Source organism: Neolamprologus multifasciatus, chromosome 16 (genome assembly GCF_963576455.1).
Source record: "Neolamprologus multifasciatus chromosome 16, fNeoMul1.2, whole genome shotgun sequence".
Classification (NCBI taxonomy): Eukaryota; Metazoa; Chordata; class Actinopteri; order Cichliformes; family Cichlidae; genus Neolamprologus; species Neolamprologus multifasciatus.
The window spans coordinates 18,314,035-18,329,942 of NC_140454.1; the positions used below are offsets into that span (position 1 = coordinate 18,314,035).

Consider the following 15,908-nt stretch of genomic DNA (forward strand, 5'->3'; position numbering starts at 1 on the left):
ACCTTTAGTATATCTGATCTCCTCTTGTTGGTGTTTGTCCAGGATCAACATTGCATCTGACCAATCGCATTTTTATGATGTCATAGCATTGCGATTTAGAAAAGATCTGCCCATGGTTGGGGGTCAAGGTTATGGGGTTAGCGTTACGATGTGGTGTGATGGTGTATTCACATCGCAAAGCTATGACGAGAGTATAATGTGATTGGTCACTTGCAATGTTGAACCTGAGGCAACATTAGTTTTGTTGATCTGAGAACAGCACCAACACGACGACATCAGATCATGTTGGAAGCTATGCCTAGTAAAATGAAGCCTCTTTAGAAAAGTAGACAAAGTAGCTTGATCGCATGTTTGAAAGTTCAAAGTGCAGATAGAAGTTAAATTTCACGAGTGTTGCACTAACAGTGAGATATGGAAGGCTTTTAAAGCGTCAGAATCAGGCTTGTTTTTCTCTTTGTAGAATCAGCTATCAGGAAACTTACTAAGGAAGTTCAAGAACAGCAATGGCTGGCAGAAGCTCTGGGTTGTCTTCACCAACTTCAGCCTGTTTTTCTACAAGTCTCACCAGGTAAGGAGTACACGCTCTCAAAGCCCTGTTGTTTGACCGTGAGGATGGTGGTGCGCTCCCTCGACTGGTCTTGAAAGCATCACATCTCGGTGTGAAATATCGAATCTGTGTGCCGTATTTGAGGTAAATGCATTTTCCCATGCAGTATTTCATACTGTGAATTTAAAGAAAAAATAATGCCACTCCTAAACTTTATAAAAACTAACACTCCCTCTGTGTATTAAAGGCTCATGAAGTTAGCACAAATTATGTGGAAGACCAAAATTTATGGAACAGTTGCAAGCAAATTAAATGTGCTGCACACGTTTGAGTTGAAAAGACTTGTAAAATATGCTGTCAATGCTCTGCAATGGAGACTTGTGCAACTTCTAGTAAAGGTGAAAGACAGCAGTGGAGCTTTTCCATTACTATCCCTCAGCGTTGTGTCATTGATGGGGTATTGTCGTTACCCTGCCGGGCGGGCGGATGACAACACGTAGGACTTTCAAATTGATACCATAGGTGTGTCTGCTAAAACTCTCGGAGGAATTCAACCCCAGTGACCTCAACCTCAAGGTTAGATTTCTGAAAATCTTGTGAATGCAATAATTTGATAAGGATGTTGCTAGGATTTTAAAATTTATACCATAGATCTATCTACTATAAGGCTGAAGGGAGCCACTGGCTGCTGCTAGTATGTTTTTTTTTCCAGAAAGCAGCCGAGAAAATAATTTAAAAATATCTCATGTGGACAGCTTCGGTGATACCTGAGGGCGGGCTGTAGCAGCCAGGGATCGAACTATAAATGCATGTAACTGAACCAAAAATTCACAAAGAATAAGATGCAACAATTAAAATAGTATAACTACATAAAGCTAAGTAGGAGCAAGCATGAACAGGTGGTTCTTAAGTTTTGGGTTCCACAATTTGGGGGCCACAACCTCAAAACCACAGTCCCCCTTTGTCTTTATAAACAGATTTATAGAAAGCACTTAGGTGTAGAAAAAAGTGCTTGTGTGGATGGGTGGCAGCCATGTGCTTCTCGGATCTTTACAAAATGTGCACTTTCAGCAAAAAGGGGTATAAAAAACAAAAAAGTATAGCATTGTTTTGATACTAAATAATGAAATGCCAGGCCCACGTGGATTTAGAGCAGAGTTCTATAAAAATCTAAGCTTTTCCTTTGTGTATATGATTAATTACTCATTTGTTCTTCAGTATTTTCTCACAGCAAGCCTCATTGGATCCCTCTGGGAAACCACCAGAGGGATGACATGATTGCATTATTATGGAAGGGATTGTGTCATATTTTGCCCCATCTACATTTTTGATGTCTGTTACTCAGTCTGTTGATTCCTTTTGAAATTATTTACAGGATATAATCCAAATTATTTAAATCACTTTTGTTTTTCCCCCTCTCTAGGATGATTACCCATTGGCCAGCCTTCCACTGCTCGGTTACTCAGTCACCGTCCCCTCTGAGTCCGAAAACATCCACAAGGACTATGTCTTCAAGCTGCATTTCAAGTCCCACGTCTACTACTTCCGATCAGAGAGTGAATACACATTCGAGAGGTACCAAATATGTCATCTTTTAAAAGTTTTCTTTCATCCTCGATGTTTCAAGGACTGATTAAAAAGCCCTTTCTCTGCCCTTTAGGTGGATGGAGGTCATCCGCAGCGCTACTGTCCCCTCAAGTCGAGCTCGTGGTCTGAACGGCAAAGAGACCCACGCTTAATGAGTTGGCTCACCTAGTTTCCATACCCTTTCTCCTTCGGGTGGCATCCGCCCGTCCTCTCCCACTCCGGACTCTTTGCTTTTCTTTTCTACGCATATCTGGGACATTTGTACATGTGTCCATGCACATTTGGTGCTTTTTAATGCTTTAATGGTGACATGTCCGCTGGTTTAGACTGCATCAGAGACTGCATTTTTGGCATTTTTACTCTCAACCCTGAAACCTCTTTTTAAGGATGTCATTTTATACTGTTTTCTAATGGTCTGAACCACTTCCTCTCTTTCTGGTTTTACATGTTTGTCATCGGTTGTTTTTAAATGCAGGAACACATTGATACTAGATATTCAGTATTCTTTCTTAGATGGTTAAACTCTCACTGCATTGTCATAAACATTTTGTCTACGTGTTCATTCTATGGAAAACGGTCACCCTTTAACAGCTGATGCTCTGATCACACTTGGCCCAGCACAAAAAGAAGGAAATGAAATTATTTTGTCGTATTATTGACGTAAACCTCGACATTGTGGCCAGGGGTGGCTGCCATCACCACTGATGCCGTTTTAAGTGAAGTAAATGTTCTATTTGCTGAAATTTGTTGTATGATTCCAATCACAGAGTTTTGCTTTTATATATATATATATATGCATATATATAAATTAACTCTGAAGTTCCCATTCAGTTGTGTGAGGTGTGCTCATAATCGCTGCGTTATGATGGCAAGTGTAATTGAAAGCTTTAAGGATTATGTGCAAAACAAAACAGAAACTTTCAGTTCCAAGCGACGTTGCCCTCACAAAACTAGGCTGCCTCCCCATATAAACACAGATCTGTTTATGGGTCTGAATGAATGGAAATATGCATTTGACAGGGTTTTGCAGTGAAGTATATGAGATGGAAAACCTCAGTTCTGCCTAGAATTGCAGCGTTTTTTCCAGATAGCAGAGAGCTCTTTGGAAATGAAAGCAATAAAAAAAAAAAAAATACTCAAACCTCGGATTGTTTGCGAGGTCTGTGTATTTTTTCCTTAAAGTACAGAGGGAAGGGCTGATTTTCAGTAGGGTAAAAAGAAGATGTGCAGTGTGTTTATGGCTCTGTTGGCTGTGGCCTGCAGATGGCATCACTGACCAAGAAAGCTTTCTCAGTCAAGCCATCACTGCACAGTGTCCCTTCTGTCCTGTACTCTTTGTGGGAAGGATACACTGCTGCTATCAGCAGTGACTCCCATCCAGGGCTAACAAATAACTACCGCACACAGGGAGTTAGCCAAAGATTAGCTTAACTGTGACTGAGCGGACTTGAAGAGGTATGAACAGAAAAGTTAACAATGAAGTTAAGTAATCTATAAGGCGTAGAAAATGGCAGCAAAAATCAATACAGTTATTTTTATTGGTAAAATAGCTAAAATAGCTTACAAAACGAATGGCTAACGGTGTTAGCTAAATGGCAACTGCTGGAAGGTTTTGCTGTAATATTAGCAAACAAATGTAACTGGAAACCTGAAAGGACGTGAATAAGCAATTGAAGGATGGGATGAAATTACATTAATACATTTAGCTCTTTAGCTTAGCAATTCATAAACTGATAGCTAAAAGCTGAAATTGTTAGTTAAAGGTAAGGCTTCACCGTTTAAATTGCTACATGGTAAATAAAGGTAGTGGACAATAGTTTTAAAAGGCCAATGGAGGTAAAGTGAAAGTTATTATACTTTCTATTTTGATTTCATTTTGAGTTTTTGTTTTGTTTTCATTTGGTTTGCTGGGGAGATTTGCTCATTAAACGGGTTTAAGGTAATGATTACTATACCAACACTTTGTGCAGGGAGTTAACTTACAAAAAAGCATATGCAACAAAGTCCCTGATCCTAAATGTGTTGACAAACTTGACCACATTGGCATAAACTAAACGTAAACACAATTTAAGGATTTTCATTTTAGTTTTATATCTTTTTGTTTTTAACTCACAAGTAGTACATACATTCAGTCTTTTATAGTGTGTCACTGAACCAGTTCAGTTATTTTCAATATAATCTGTTTTTTGTAGTAGCTTTGGAAAAATTGGCTTTAAAACAGTACCGTTTGATACTGTTTTAAAGGCCAGTTTCCGGTGTCACAAAAGAGGAATGTTGTGATGACACTCCACATGCTTGTTCGCCACGGTTGTGATTTTTGTGGTAATGGGGAAGCATTGATCCAGTCATTCATACTGTAACTGCACGCAGTCCAAAATCCAGGCCCACCAGCTTACACACACACACACACACACACACACACAGCAAGTGGGCAGGACTTCAAGCCGGTAAGAGGCGGAGTACGCAAGGGAGAAAACAGATTATACACCTCTTGCCTGGCGCTGGACGGCCAATGAAACGCTACTCAAGAGGATACTTTATTGTGTCAACAATACCCGATAAGAGAAGGCATAGTTCCGGAGCGATGCGGCATGTGTTGATTTTCAAGAACGAAAACTGACTCGAGGAATGGGAGCGTCGTACCAGCGGCCACACCACAACATGACCCAACTTCAAACTCGTGGTGCGCACTAGCGGCGATCAAAGGCGCGGATAAGCCGATGATGAGTTTCCTGTAAACTTGATAAAACGCGTGGATTGAACGGTAATTGAGCCCAAGGGACGCGTAGCGATGGCCACTTCGGTGCATCCGGAGACCAGGAAATTTACGCGGGGTTTGGGTAAACCTGGCACCGCTGCTGAACTCAGGCAAAGTGTCTCGGAGGTGGTGAGGACGTCGGTGCTGGTCGTAAGTACTCACCTTAACTCCCACTCCTCTGCGCCACAACGCTCACTGTCAGTGTCTATTAAAACTTTATAGAGTAATGAGAGACCTGCTTTTTCTTACGCACACGTTTTAGGAGAAAATAACTGACTTCAGATCAGTTGAGCAGGACTACGCGTGCCTTTTAGGGTGATATAATTATGGTTTAAGTATACCCCTGACACACTTGGAGTGATATGGGTAACAGGCTCCCACACAGCTTTGAACAATATTTGGTAGACTGTTGAGTATAAATCACAATATATATTTAAAACAAACAACGTTTTCAGCTTCCTCCTGTTTGCATTTTACACAAAACATTTGGAGCTCATCATGAATGCTGGCAATCTTTAAATCCTTCACTTTCATTCTCACCCTGTTGACCCCAGACCAGCTGAGTTAGAGCACGTGGGCATTATGAACGGTGGATGTTTGTGTGTGGCCAGGGGGTGGTATTTATTTATTTATTTATTTATTTATTTTTTAATGAATGGAGATATGGGTGACAGAAAAATGTAATCGGTCACTTCCCGTTTGGAATGTTTTTGAATGAAGTGCTGACTCAACGAGCTTTCCAGTTAAAGCAGATAGATTACCAGTCCAAATATACATTTAAAGACTAAGGGAAACATGATTATCACATATACATGAGAGCATAGAATGAATCAAAGGATCTCCCATTTAAATGTAGGACTGGAAATGAATGAAAGTGAAATAAAACAACAGCCACAAAAACAAAAATGTAGAGTAATGAAGTGATTTGTATTTATAGGTAGGTTTTGCATAATAGACAATAGGCGTTTGCAAGGTGTTCAACATTACAGAAGAATGTTGTCTTTATTAGGCTCAGGTATGTATGTCATTCCTTTCCTAGAGTCTGTAGAGAATCAGTGCACATTCAAAGTCCTGTGTGTCAATGAGGGCATCACTTCACAGGGCTGCACCGAGATGACATAATACGGCTTCACAAAGGAAAGCACGAAGCTCCAATTTCATGCTTCAGACACATATAAAGTGTCCAGTGACAGTGACAACATCTGGGTGACGAGGACCCGAAGCCTACCTGCTCGGTATCAGTTTTCCTCAGAGCTCAGCTTGGATAAAGGAGTTGACCCTTTTGTTGTGTCCAGAGTGCGTTCGGTGTTTGGTGCTCCGTCTGATTGTTCCAGCTTTCCTGGAAAAAAAAAAAAAAAAAAAGCTGCTAGGCAACTGAAACGTACACCGTCCAGGCTTTCTGTCAGGGAAATGGAATCCTGAGTCACGATCCCAGACATCCAACCACACCTTCATATTATTTATTCATCCTCACTCTGGTGCGCTGCCAGGGACGCCTAAGGGAGGAGAGGAGAAATGGATAGAAGAATGCGTGTTGGGAAATCAACATGCTCAAGGAAGACTGAAGTAACTTGTAGAAACTCTGCGGGGGAATTTGTTTTGCGGTTGCCCGAGACAACTTTAATATAATTTCAAAACTAGTACCTGCCATCTCTTAGACTCCAGCCCTTTGTATATGGCCTTTTTAGACATGAATGCATGGCTGCAACTTGGAGTTCAAGTGTTTGCCGAAACTTCTCAGTGGGATAAGAATGCGACTGCACACAAGACCACTGTCCACGCAGCTTGTAATTAATTCCTCCATAAAAAATGTAAATACCACAGCAGGAATGGAGGGATGTTTTCAAGGACATAAAGGAAAGCTTGTGGTTGTTGTCACCCATTCTGCTTGCAGCCATAATGATGTTTTCACGCGTAAATGTTGCTGCATGTTTAAAAGCCTGGAAACATATTATAATGTACTGTAGAGGACTTGCATATCCACTGATTGTGGATGTTTGTTAGCTATGTTTTGGACTCAAGTGGGCAGTGGTGTATCTTTCACTAACAATTAGTGCGCTTTCGTGCAGACAGACACTGTTATCCTGTTTGAGTGGAGACACACTTGCAGTACCCCGGAGTCCTCAGCTGAGCCTTCTGTTTCTTCACACTTTAGGCTCCATGATTGCTGTCACCAACTTTATATTTATTTTAACTAATACTGCGTTTTGATTCAGCATTGCCTCACTGTCTTTGTGCTACGCAGAGCTAGAGTATAGTGTAGTTAACGTATTGGCTGATTAGTGTACCATAATTTCATGGCAAATTGATGGAAATGTTTAGTTAGTGTATACAGTGTACGCAGCAGCTAGGGGGGCAGTTGTGTAAGTGTAATCAATAGTCCCAACTGCCTGTCACCTAATGGTGATATACTCAGATCCTCAGTGTTCCTGCTATGTGCCTGACCCGAGGGAGCTGTACACCAGATGGGTGTCATTATGTGGGAGTGATGCTATTAGCCATCTATGGCCAGTGTGTACGCAGCTCTGCAACCAGAGGGGAAAGTGGGGCTGTCATTTATGCTCTGCAAAGACGAGCATTAACATGTATAACTATCACCAGAATACACGTGTCGCTCTATAGAGTAGTGCTTTTTGAATTAAGCATAAGAGATTTTATCAGTCTTATCCCCAGTTGTAGAGAAGGTATTGCCATTTTAAGGAGAACAACCATTTCAGCAATGCAGCACTCCCTCTTTCAAGTCAGCAACTTGGACAGTTTAGGTACCCCTTAGGCTGTTTGGCAGGTAGACTGCTTTCCTGTCGTTTGAGATTCGTGTTTCTGTATAGTGGGAAAAGCAACATTTTTAGATTGTCTTTCCTTAAGGCAAACATTGCAAATAATAAGAGCCTGCATAGAAGCTGCATTGTTAAATGTCTTGATGATGGCATTGCTGACTCTCTTCCAACTGTGAATGAAAACTGTACAATAATCTGCTTTTGTCAGCCCTCTGGGCCGCACCTGCACACCTCTCCTCTTTAGCTTTTTTTAAAGAGTCTGTAAATTTTCTCAAGATGTGGAAATTCCAGAAATACCTCAGATGGGTGTGTTACTCTAAGTAGGGCTATTTTTCAAACAATACAAATGTGTCAGAGAATTTATTTCTCCCTGTTTGGATCTTTTGCCATGAAAAAAAAACATGTTCTGTCATGCAGGGAAGCTGTATTTGTTAGCCATTCAGTTCGCCAAAAAATGTGCTTGAGCAGCTGGAACCACAATGAGATGAATTTAAGGTTAAAGCACCGCAATCATGAATCAACTCATTATCTGAGTTCATCAAATCAGTAGAAAAGAAAGTAATGAGTCTGCTATGTTTTGTCTCCTTGGAGCAGATGCTGGCTGTCACATAGGCTGTAGCACCGAGCCAGTCAGAAGATTACCGTGTTGTGTTGCGAGGCTTAAGCAGCTTGACCTGCCCGTGCAGTTCCTGCTCTGTCTACCTCTATAAGGAGCACTGGTATCAGAGTAAAAGTGCGCATAAGCTGCTTCTGCTGCCCCGTTGGTAAATGGTACCCTGCGAAAGCAAAACCTGGGGGGTAGAGATTGGAGAGCAGATGGGTCAATAATACATGAGACTGCTTTAGTAACCACTGCACCCATTAAGAGTCTCATTCCTATTTGCTCCAGATTAGACAAACTGAAAACTATGATGCTGTTTGGTGCCAAATTCCCCAATTCCTGTTGAACTTTAAAACACCTAAGAGTGTTTCTAGTTCATAAGAAGCAGAGATCCCTGTGCTGCCTCAGAGTTCAGACCATAGTGACATCTCTGAATCTTACTATAAAAATACTGCACAGTGAAGCTTCCTTCATGAAAGGCAGCTTTTGTTGAAACTGGAGAGGTGTTGATAGGTCTACATGGGCATTATGAAACTTTAGCTTTTGGTATGGTCTTATTGGTGCAGGTCTTTTGGTTATCTTGCCACACCACCTACATTGCTTCAACAAAGGTGATTAATCATAGTGAGCCAGCTGAGCTTTGGCTAAAACCTGTATATACTTACTGTGTTTCATGGATAAGCTAGTTTTGTATCATACATGTGCGTTTATGGAGTCAAATAACTGGATGACGCTTAAGTGGCTGAAAAACATTTTAAATATCCTGTCATCGGGAAAAAAAAGAAGGTTTACTTATTTTTCTTGAGCACTTTAGCACCACAAATTTAAATGGGTTTAGACTTGTAACTTTTGAGCCATGTGTCAGATTTTAAAATCGCAAAAAATTGAAAACTTGAATTTAAGAGTGGAACTAGACATGTTTAGTGATGGTAAAATTGCTTATGGTCTTAATATTTTGTGCCTACCAGTTTAAATTATGTCATTGCTTAAAGTTATGCATAAAAGGTACGATAACTTTTAAGCTATTAAGCAACCCTGTCGAACTACTGGGCCCGTCTCTGGCTAGCATTTATTATGTAAATAGAGCTTTGTTGTGTATTTGTTATGCGAAATGAAAAACACTGAATGATCTCATGTTCTTTGCAGAAAGTTTCCTTCTGTCATTGTTTTAATTTTGTCGTCTGAAAGTCATTGGTTGTCCTCACTGGCTAAACAGGTTTTGAAAATAGGCAGTGTGGCATTTTCTGTATATTTTTCAGATTTTCTGGGCATTTTATTTCTTGAATATCTTGGATACGGCTCTTTGAACTTAATCTGTGAAAGCAGAAACAAACAATCACCTACATATTATTTTCTATAGTCATACTAAATGCACTAAAGAGTTTTAAGCTGATGTTCCAGGTGTGCTAATACAACTTTCTGTACAGTATCCATGCAGGATTCAAACCTCCACCAGAACTATTTATAGGTGGTGATGGATGACTTGTGGAATGAAGGCTTTTAAGAAAAGTGTGAAATAAAATAAAAAATAATAAAACACGCCCATCAGACTCACTGTGAAATTTGTCTGCCTGGATTTTGGCACGTCTCTTGGCAGTTGTGATTATAATCCAAACCAGATTTGCCACTTGGGGCTTTTCCAGTTAAGTGTGGGAAGCTTGAGAATTCCTCAACTGAGCATAGAAATTTTGGGGAGAATGTAAAGGATTTCCTCCATTCAGGCTAGGGCTACTCCGGTTAGTTCACATAAATATTGCAGTAGCAAAGCCAACTCAAATGATCCACAGGCCAGACAGACAGATTTTGTTCCAGTGCAAATGAAAACGAATTACATGTCACGGGCACGAATTGACAGTGTACTTTAACCGCATGTCAAAGTAAGTGTTAAATATTAAGTTAGAGCCAGAAATGAATCCCAAAATATCAATCGTGGTCACACCGTGAAATTACTTAATGATTTCTTGGCTCGGTGTGAAAACGAGGGCATTCTTTACTGCTTTAACAAATCTGTGTACTCTGAAATCTGTAATCTAGTGATTTTTACCTCAGTCGCTTAAGCAGAGTGGCAGCACTCCTTCTTCCTCCATGCAGTTAGTGGGGATGGGTACATTGGAAACTCTAAATTGTCCATAAGTGTAAATGTAGGTGTGAATGTAAGTGCGAATGGTTGGGGATAGGCTCCAGCCTCCTCCGCGACCCTGAAAAGAATAAGTAGCAGAGAATGGGCGGATGGATGCTTAAGCAGAATTCACACGTACCCAGTATATTGCATGTACACAGATCTACATTTTTCATAAGTGAATAACACTTACTAGCCCCCTGAACTCACTCTCCAAAATCCTTCATCCTGCCTGAGCGGGAAGTGCCCATAACTTCCCATCCTTCATATTCTGGTGGGAGAGCAGAGGCCTAACTTTTCCTAGATAGAGCCAGTTTCCTGTACTTGGGCTGAGCAGAAATGCTGGGCAGGGCTCAGCATTAAACCGCCCACTCTGTCTGAGTGTTCTGCCTGATAGAGCAGAGCTGTTTTGGAGCACACGAGAGGTTACCATAACAGAAAGAGCCTGCTGAAGAGCCTGGCCAGTGGGTGTTTTCCTGTTAGCAAGAGCATAGCAGCACTCTGGGACTTGTTTTACACTCCCCCCCCCACAATTCACCCAAATGTCCTTTTTGTAAACACTTCTATTATTCATAATGCAAAAGGCAATGATGGAGGCATTCCTACTCAGCTGTTTCTATTTTTGAAACTTTTTCCAGTTAAGGTTCTGCTGAAGTGATTTTTTTTGGGGGGAGGGGATTTCTTCCGTAATGACTTTGACAGTTTGTTTCTCTTAACCATCCAAATGGAGATTAGCATGGACGAAAGAAGGCTTAGGGTGGCTGTCGCCATTATGGAATCTTATAACATTTATATAAATCCTCATGCATTTATTTATTTAAAAAAAAAATTATGCATACAGTGCACATCTGTCTGAATCCAGGCTGCTCTCCCATCTTACTGTTGAGACACTCATCCTGGTGCTATGGAGCCCATTATCAGCAACAGCTTGGCAATCAACGAGAGTATTGCTCTGCTTCCATCCTCCAGGCCATTAAGGTTGCTATTTTTAAGCTAGCAGGGCACACACCTCAATGCAGCTGGCGAACACAAACTTCCCTCAGTCATCATTATGTTGTTAATCCAGTTTTTCTTCCTGTTCTACGCTGGCAGCAAATTTGCCATCTTCATATCTAATCTAATAAGGAAATGGATTTGAATGAATGGAGTTCGTTGTTTATGCATCATACAAATATGCAAAGGTTGTTTTGTATCTTTCGCGATGTGCGAACACACCTTAAAATAAGTGTTTGCAACATGATGTCCTCCAGTTTTAGCCATGCTATCAACCTGATGCTGACTCTTTGTCTGTTACACAAACTTCTAAATGGAAAGATTTTGGCACAAGCATGTATTTTTCTGCATTGTCCTCTTGGGATGAATTCTACATCCCAGAAATCTAGAGGGATCGTCCAGTTGAAGTTTTACTTTCTCCAAATATATCTGCAGCTCTAACTCACAAACTAGGACAGTTAAGACATATCAGCACTCCTGTGCCTAAACCTACATCTCACATTACTCACAAAATGTAGATTCTTATTTTAGTATTTGCTCTAAATCTGTCGTTCTCTCTAATGCATACGGTTATCTTCTAAGAATAGACCCACATTTCTAACGACAGTCGATTCAAATGCTTTCTCGTTTAGCCTCCCCTCCATCAGAGCCCTGAGAAGTAGTCTTTGTTGGCCTAACACTTGTATGAATGGCACCATTACAAACAAGTCTTTACATGGCTCAGCCCACACTGGAATAAGTGAATGAGAAAATGTATCTGGCGTATGGATACTCTTGAGGCCACCATCACTTATTCATTAGTTTTGCAACAGGCCGAGCAGAGCAGAGAGGTGATCCTAGTCCAGCCTAAAACCTCTAAGGCAAAACTGTCACCCTCTGCGTGCAGGCACAGGCCTACAGATTAAGCTCATTGGATTAAATCCTGAATGCACGACAACTCCCGTGACTATAGACTAACACGTCCGTGTTGGCTTATGGAAAATGTCTAGAAAGAGCAGACTAATGACTTGCAAATTTCATTTTAAGACCCTGCGTGTTTCTTTTTTGTGAGGATTTAGTCTCTATCCCCCTCATGGTTTGCCTATAAAAGTGATGTTTCCCTCCCATCTTTTAATGCAGCTGACCATTAACTCTTCATTGTAGCCAAGCATAAGGGTGCACTGCAGAATAACACTCCACTTTTTTCTTTTCTGAATCACTGGAAATTTAAAGTAAAGTAAATGGTTTGGAGATTTTGAAGCGTGGAGTTGACTCAAAGTTTAACGTATTCTGCTTGGTAAAGTTTTAAAAACTTGTATTTTTGAGTGCTAGTAGTCATAGGATGGGGAAACTGAGTCTATTAGTCTGGAAACTCATGTCTTTTCTAACTAAAACATCTTGATAAAAGCTGATGGGTTTATATGGACTCATGTATAGATGTTAATGGCTTTCTCTTGACTTGTTCTGGAGTCACCACGAGGTCAACATTTGTGGATTTTAGTGGAGCTATTTGACCAATAACTAAAGTAATAACTTACAGTAGTCTGTTGTCTATATAGTGTGTTTACTTGACAGGTGATAAGTTCAGTTTTCAATGTAATAATGTTATGTGGCTCAGATTTTAGTCTCTATCAGTTCCTGAAGGAAATACATGGTTCTAACAGCTAATGACTCCAGTATGTCCCAGCTAATAGCTAAATGATCTGTCTGCTGTTTGGTTCTGAGCAGGTATACTACAGCAGGTAAACAATGCTGTAATCCAGTGTACTGTTTGGCTGTCTGGGCCACAAAATGTAAATTTCACAACCAAACTCTATAGTCTTATGTCACTGTTGTCATCCAATGTATTGTTATCTTAAAAAGTTATCCAGTCAGTAGACAGACAGGTGTGAAAAGAAAACTTTTTGCTTTCTTTTCACACCTGTCTGTCTGTTTATCACTCATGCCTAGTGTCAAGCAAAGAGTCCGCTCTGCCTGAGAGTGACCTCCCATCACACTCGGATCAGCTGAGGTCAGATATTGTGTTTCACAAAGGGATGGATTAGCACATTATTAGCAAATACAAAAGCTGGTTTCCTGTATTGATTTAGATCTATGACTGTATAAATTAACTATAAATGGAGAGTATGAGCTTGTTCTGGCCCTTGCAATTCAAAACCACTCCAGTCAGACTGGACAGCAATTTAAAATGCTACAATTTTTTTTTTTCAACTGGAGTCAAAATGATTACTGTTCCATGCTGACGATGGATATTCCTGTGACGTGTGTGAGGAAACTACACAAGATTCTTGCTCTGTGTCTATATTTAATTGTTATGTGACTACGCTGATGAAAGTGAAAGTTGCTTCTGATGTTATTGTTCATGTGGGATTTCCCTGAAAGTTGTTTTGGCTCATAGGTGTCATCAGCTGGGCAAATAGATGGAGCTTAGAGGCACCTTAACATTTAGTTAAAGTGAGCCATTGCCAATGATTTTCCCCTCCCTCCTATACTGCCTGCTGTTAGCTTAATTAAACCAAGTCTAAGTTCTCAGAATTCACTCTTATAGCTTTTTGCACTGTGTGGATGGGACCTGCCAGCCAGAGGGGATGAACTATAATGACTTTTCACCAGGCCAACTGCATAGCTAGCATTCCTCGCTTGGACACAGTGTAGGCCAGAGTGGGATAGTGAGGGGGAGGGATGCAACCTACAGAGGGCGGAGCAGGGGAAGATGGGTTTTAGGGCACGGTTTTCACATTACCTTTTGGTTTTCTTCTCCACAAAGAGGAAAACATCAAAACAAGATTGGAGGCTATCATGGTTATGGGCTCAACATCACTTGGATCGTAGCATATCATGATCAGGCTGTTTTACACTACAGTCTATTGAATGGCTCCATCAGTTACTGTTGTTGGATCTTGAAAATAAAAAGTATGCATATATTTAACTAAATATAGGATTTTACAAGACAGCTGTAAGTTGTGTTTTTTCTTCTTGTTTTAACTAGTGAGTACTCAAACATTTTTTGGTGTAACTGTCTCTAGTTACAGCTCCCAAATGACTTTTTTTGGAGAGAAAAACCAGGGAAAATATCAGGCTTTCAAACGTTTTTGAGATATTAATCTTTAAAAATTTGCCTCCAATTTAAGTGTTTGAAAAAGACACTAAAACTGGGTGGATGGTCTGCTGTAAAAAAGTACATACCTAGAATATTATTTGATGTTGTATGTATGTATGGATGGATGGATGGATCATAATGCTTAAAATAAGGGGAATGGAAATCAAAGGTGGCTGAACAGTAATTGTTCTAAAATGTCATGATTTGAGATGGAACGACCCGACATGAACTGAGGTGAAGGTGGCTGATGGACCATTATCTCGTTTCCATCTAGAGATTCGTCTCCCACAACCAGGTTCCAAGCTGTGTCTGAGAGGTCAGGAGGTGATTAATGGGATTTGAAGTTCAAAACAAAGAGCTGGAAAAAAAATTGCAAGTCATAGCGTCCCACAGTGTGAGACGCTTCCACCAAGACACAGTGTTTGTGTCGGTGTATACTTATTCTGTCAAAGGCCGAGCGCTTCCATACAAAGTTTTGACAAGCTGTTGGATGTAAAAGGAATGTTAATGAGTTTCTGTAGTTTCCCATTCAGTAAAAAAAACAGTCCACATGAAACACACATGAACACTGAGTTCCTATTTTTCTTTTTCCTTGTAAAGCTGACATAAGCCTATTGTGCGCTCCCTGCCCACAATAAACAAATGAGTTGTATTTTAAGTGACACATTCACTGAGGTTTGGGGCTTGTATTGCTAAACGGTCCTAAACGGTTATATCAGCTGACATTCACAAAACTGAGAAGGAGGAAAGCCGCACAATAGCTTGAAGACTCAAATGAACGTCTTACACAGTAAGCAGTCATGTGACCTTGATAATGTGTGTTTGGTTGTTCTGTCAAAGCCTGTGTTCAGGAGAGAGACCCAGCTCCTTCAGGCTTTGTTTTTTGTTTGCTTCCTGGTTGTTTTCCAGGAGCTTAGCATCAGGAGGCTGGATTGTATTACAGAGTGAGCAGTATGCTGCCACAGTGTGTCTTGCCAGGATGGATAAATAAAGTTAGCTGCATGGTGCTTTATGGAGAAACAGCAGTGCGGCCATGTGCCTGAAGGTCTGTATGTAAACCTGGACCGTTTAGAAGAGCGTTGTTCTGTATGAAGTGCTTTAAAACAGACGCTTCTTGTGACGGCAAGCGTTAAACATGCAGGACCGCAGTCCTATTCTCCACTGTACACACTCCTGCGCAGATAAACAGCTCAGTATCCCTGACTTGTCTTAATCTCCCTTTAGACTCTCTACTCTGTCTTAAGAGCAGCAACAACACCCTCCACTTAGAACACTGTGTTGGATTTTCTGCACCCGCTGGACTAATTAGATGTTTCTCAAAATGTGGCATAAGCCTTAAATGACTAAGAAACTGTTTCTGGATGATGTATTCTAATTTAATTGCAGATGTAGCATCCATTTATTGGAAAAAAGTTATCCCAAGAGAATTCCTAAAGATTGAGAAAAA

General features: G+C 40.6%; 2 protein-coding genes across 6 annotated transcripts in view; both read left to right on the forward strand.

Annotated features, from left to right (window-relative positions):
• The window catches only part of LOC146500645 (FERM, ARHGEF and pleckstrin domain-containing protein 1-like), a 56,668-nt gene extending 53,392 nt beyond the window's left edge, over window positions 1-3,276 (forward strand). For all 3 annotated transcript variants that reach the window (XM_085134428.1, XM_085134430.1, XM_085134429.1), the window contains exons 25-27: window positions 461-568; window positions 1,971-2,122; window positions 2,208-3,276. In XM_085134428.1, coding sequence (XP_084990554.1) covers window positions 461-568; window positions 1,971-2,122; window positions 2,208-2,286 — 339 coding nt within the window. In that variant the 3' untranslated portion in view covers window positions 2,287-3,276. The remainder of the gene's footprint in view (window positions 1-460; window positions 569-1,970; window positions 2,123-2,207) is intronic.
• A 330-nt stretch (window positions 3,277-3,606) lies between these two features.
• The window catches only part of LOC146500647 (dedicator of cytokinesis protein 9-like), a 72,686-nt gene continuing 60,384 nt past the window's right edge, over window positions 3,607-15,908 (forward strand). For 2 of the 3 annotated variants that reach the window (XM_085134427.1, XM_085134425.1), the window contains exon 1: window positions 3,607-5,042. In XM_085134427.1, coding sequence (XP_084990553.1) covers window positions 4,926-5,042 — 117 coding nt within the window. In that variant the 5' untranslated portion in view covers window positions 3,607-4,925. The remainder of the gene's footprint in view (window positions 5,043-15,908) is intronic. The other variant, XM_085134426.1, reaches the window with a different exon arrangement.